We start from the raw sequence: 4777 nt of genomic DNA, 5'->3' as shown, positions 1-4777 counted from the left end.
ATGGAACTACAGTTCCATGTCTCTAAGTTTCTTTCTTCTTCTTCTTTTAAGAGTTCACTGCTTGGTTATAAGTTTGTCATAATTCACCATAGTGCAAACAGAAAGGTTTGTCATGATATCCACTTCTTCCACCAAAGGTCATATGGTGCGGAGATCCGGTTGGGAGTTCTGTCTATTTTTTCTGTAGGTGTCATGTAACACGTAAAACCGGTTGATACAAACCCCAAACCCGATATATTATCATTCGCCACATGGCACTGTCCAAAATGGAGTCACTATACAGTGCCCGTAAGAAAGAATGGACACTATTGATATCTTCTTGTCTGTTTCAAAAAGAAAACAAAAAGAAAAAGTGGTGAAAATATACAGTGAGAGGTGAGGTGTTAAGATTGTAGATACTTGTGTGTGTCCGTATCTAGACCAAAATATTTGTGTGTGCGTGTGTGTGTTGCGTTGTGTGTGTGTGATTTTGAATTACCATACAATATTAATATTCACCAGCAAACCACGTACTTGAGAGTACATGAATTGTGTTTGATTATCTAGAGTGTTTTCCATTGTGATTGTTTAAAATGGTCAAGAAGACTGACAACTGATCACTGTGACTGTGATACACAAAATGTAACTTTAATAACAATACATACATTTATTTAAAGAAGTATTTTCGTCAATTTAGCTTTACAAATGAGCTTATATTATGTTCAAACTCGCGCCAGTACTGATTTGTACAAACATGATAAAAACCTTTGGTCCATTTTGATATTTTTTTTAGCCATTTACATACTCAGCAAATTTACAAGTAGCGGCAAGATTTTTTGAAGAGAGTGTGGACGTCACTCCTGCCTCAGTAGACGTCTTACCAGACGACAGTTGCTTAAATCTCCCGCGGGGTGACTGTTCTGATTATCATGGTGCATTGTGCTTACTAGTTGTTGATAGGCTACTTCTATATACCATGAAGCTGTAGTACATTAACCCCATGGTCATACCGTCTGCCGACTCACACTCACCTAGGGCGTACCACGAGCTGTCTGCATCGTTCGCCCGTTTTATGGTGCTGAGATACCGTGTTACCACCCTGCTCTTTGAGACGAAGTGAAATGGTGTCTCTTACTCAGCTGAGAAGTGACCCCCTCACACAGAGGGCTTCCATCTCTTTACTGTCCTAAAATAAGGGACAGTATGTTTTGCATCTCATACCACAGATTACATTAAACATTGCTCAGCTAGACTTGGGACTCGAACCCGAGCTATTTGACTGCGCTGCCGTTTGAGCCAAATCACCATCCGGGATGAGGTGTGTGGGTGGTTGGTGAGATTTATTAGCATACCGGAGATCACCAAATTGGCAACTCCCATCAGTTTGTCCATTCAGTGGGGACTTCAAAGGATATTTGGCTAGAAGGCATCGGATTATCATTCGAAAATGAAACCGTGGGCGAAAAGTGATGTTTTCCGTTGATGCTGTATACGGCTACCGATATAGTTTCCCTCTTCTAGCCAGGATGTGTCGGAGACATAGCTCTGGTGTCGCCGAATCTAGGGGGAAAACCAACGATTTATGCCTCCATTATCCGTTATGGGACTTTCATTACTACATGCGCTCCACCATGAAACACGGGAGAGATCCTGATGAGAGAAATGTATGCCTCTCCTGGTGCTTCCCGCTCAAATCTCTCATTCATGACTCGCTCCCGGCTGTCTGCCGGTGTTCCTTACCGCCAGTCACCCTGTCCAAGATGCGCGTTCCAAAACTCCTCATACCATCTGCGCAATGTCCGCTAGCTTCCGAGAGAGCTTTGCGATAGCTCTGAGTGTATTCTTTTCTCGCCGCGCGCGCCTTTCGATTCATGAATGTGTAAATGAGAGGGTCGAGGAGGGAGTTGAGGTAAGCGATCCACATCGTTAAAGACTCGGCAAGGTGACTGAGTTTGATGTCTAAAAAGCAGGCATGGACGATGTTGTATGGAGTCCAACAGAGAACTGTTGTCAAAACGAGCAAGACACCTGTGAATAAAAAATACGAAAGGAAATAAACAAAGTGTCTCATCAGTTGTCTTTTTGACCTCGTCTTTCAAGTTAACTGGTACTGAGGCTTCTTGGTCAAGAAATTGAATATTACGGTTGGGATTTATGCGGGAGTGATACTTGTTAGATATTAATACAGACACTATATCATACAAGGAGTTAGAGACAGCCTTGGCTTACAAGAAATGTGGTCGAATGAGTCAGTTAAATGTTGATGACAGATAATTATAATAGCTTGCACAACAGAAATATCTGCCGAAAATAACAATTTAGACGTAACTGGCACGGAGCAGTAGCTAAAATCTTATGTTTCATAAATAAAGCTGACAGAGTTTTGATATTAAATGATAATGAGGTTTGAAGATTGTACGTTCATTATGAACTGAACCAACCTGTCAAAGCAACCTGCTTGTCAAGACCGAGTTTCTGCTTCTTGATCAGCCGTCGTTTCTCCCTTCTCTTCCGTTTCCTCTCAGCGGGGTCTTCAATGGTCGTGGTCTGGATGTCACGCTGACCACCACAAATCTCCATGTTATTGGGCTCTTCAACCTTGGACTTCACGCTAGGTTGCTTCCTGAGACTGGATCTCTCCTTACGATCCATGTGGATGGATGGGTTCTGACCGTCTGAGTAGAGCTCTCCGGCTGGTGAGATGCCTTGGTCTGTCTTTGGTGACTCTGTGCTGCCACCATTTTGCGCTCCGCGGTAGATGGGATTCATCCTGAACGATACACGGCGGTGTTCTTCTTGAGAATACACCCCGGAGCTGGAACCGTTGGAAGGACGGTCAAAACGGTTGATGTTACGGTTCTGTCTGTCCTGCAGCACCCGTCTCAATCTCGACTTTGTTTCCACATCGGAAGCTGATTCCGATGTGTCTTCCCGACTCTTTTCACCGGATGTCCCTCCTTCTCCATCGGAGAATCCCGGGTTCTTCGCCCCCTGCTCGTAGGCTCGCAGGTTTCTGTCCTGTTTGCGTATGACACGGAAGACACATCCATAGCAGAAGGCCATGACTGGAACCGTTACGGCGTAAATGTAAATGAACCAAATAATGTAATAGGCACAGTTTTGCCATGCCGGGGAACAATGGTGAGTCGCACGGGTGTATACAAACTTGGAGAGGATTTCGGCCGTGGGGAAAGTGGCGAAGAGGACAGATATGACCCAGTTGATGACGAGCAAGCAGACGACGCGTCGTCTGGTTGGCGGGAATCGCTTCGACCACACGACGGTCACATAACGGTCGATCGCGATACACATGGTTGAGGTGAAGTTTCCGACGGTGAATGTCATAGCAAAAAAGCCATTGAGCTACAAATATGATACATTAGAGAGAATGAAAGAGAAAAACAATTAAACTCCTTTATGGCAACTGGAAGTTATAACAAAAGCAATAGTCATTGTTTTATGATTTTAACAAGCGAAATCGAGAGAAAAAAAAAACCCGAAATAACATTTTTATGACAATATGATAAGTTACAATTTCTCTTCGGCGACACGCTGTCGACAGTGTGTAATAAACATGTCATGGTCATTCTATGTATTCTTTATGTAAATAATCATTGAGAGGATCCCAAATCATTTCGACGTTAATTCAGTGGTATAGACACGACGGCTCGTATTGAGAAGCCTCACTCTAGCTTGCATTTCCTTTAGAAGAAATCAGGCTGTGATTACGACAAGAATTTACTTTGTTCAGTCATATACACAGACTAGAGAGACAATATTATGATAAGCAGAGAATGGGCAAATTCCAGTTGGCCTATGTAATATCGCCATAACTTGCCAACTTTCGAGAGAGAGGTCGTGAAACTTTGTCTCAAAGGAGAAAAGTGTGTCAATGTTCGGTCAAAAGGTAAGTCATTGTCTCACAATCTAAACAAAAACAAAAGATAATGAACAAACAAACAATCGCGTGTCTTGGTCTACTTACACTTCCTTAGTCATAACTCGGCCAATATTCTCATTTTACATATACAAATCATAGATGTTATTTGAGAAAGCAGTGCAGCAGTATCAATTGTTCGGGATATCCACATCAAACAGTTCAATACTGACTCATGATATTGAAAATATTGCTAAAATCTCGTATGAATGTCAACAGAAGTCCTGACACACTTTTAACACGCATGTTGTGAGGGCTTTTGCGTACTGGACAGTATCTCCTTGTTAATAGTAATCAAATTCTCAGTGAGACATTCTAACATTAACAGGTAGTCACGTGACTTTTTCTTCATTCAAGCGTGATGCGTGGGGATCTTATTCTTTTTTTATGTGATTGCTTTTGACATTCACCCAGGCTTTCCTAACGTTACAACTTTTTATTACATGTAATTGGCAACATTTTGGTAGTGATATTAAAAAAAACAGTGCGATTACGGCAATTCAGATACACAAAGAGCGAAATCCTTAAGAAATGTTAATCTCATCGAACTAACCCGACAGAGAGGGTAGCTGTTTTTCAATGACCAGCCGTCGTCGAAGAACGATCCGACTGAGAACGTCATACTGAGCAGCGTCACACCGAGGTCAATGATGTTGAGATTGAGGATCAGGAGGTTGTGGTGGTTGCGTCGAAGGGCCTTCGTCTTCAAGATCGTCGTTATTGCGACGACGTTGGCGAAGAAGGCACCGACCATTACGAAAATGTAGATAATTGCTTCGAAAATCTCGACGTGGTATTCATCGTTAGACTCCTCCGTGGTGTTGGTCGACATTACGTCGGTGGTCCACGTCGGGGTGGTCG

The 4777-nt window shown here is 42.9% G+C and overlaps 1 protein-coding gene across 1 annotated transcript; it reads right to left on the bottom strand.

Annotated features, from left to right (window-relative positions):
• Positions 1-1244: 1244 nt before the first annotated feature.
• Positions 1245-4568, bottom strand: LOC139708694 (uncharacterized). Its single transcript, XM_071620628.1, has 3 exons — positions 4470-4568; positions 2421-3342; positions 1245-2007 (listed from the first exon to the last, which is right to left on the bottom strand). The coding sequence occupies exons 1-3, from the start codon at positions 4536-4538 to the stop codon at positions 1682-1684; spliced, it is 1317 nt and encodes a 438-aa protein (XP_071476729.1). The 5' UTR covers positions 4539-4568; the 3' UTR covers positions 1245-1681.
• Between the last annotated feature and the right edge of the window lie 209 nt (positions 4569-4777).

Source organism: Diadema antillarum, unplaced genomic scaffold, assembly GCF_040938485.1.
Source record: "Diadema antillarum isolate AM-2024a unplaced genomic scaffold, OU_Dant_1.0 seq00001367_RagTag, whole genome shotgun sequence".
NCBI classification, from domain to species: Eukaryota; Metazoa; Echinodermata; class Echinoidea; order Diadematoida; family Diadematidae; genus Diadema; species Diadema antillarum.
Note: the sequence above shows the minus strand (reverse complement) of the source record. Positions and strands in the feature narration are given on the sequence as shown.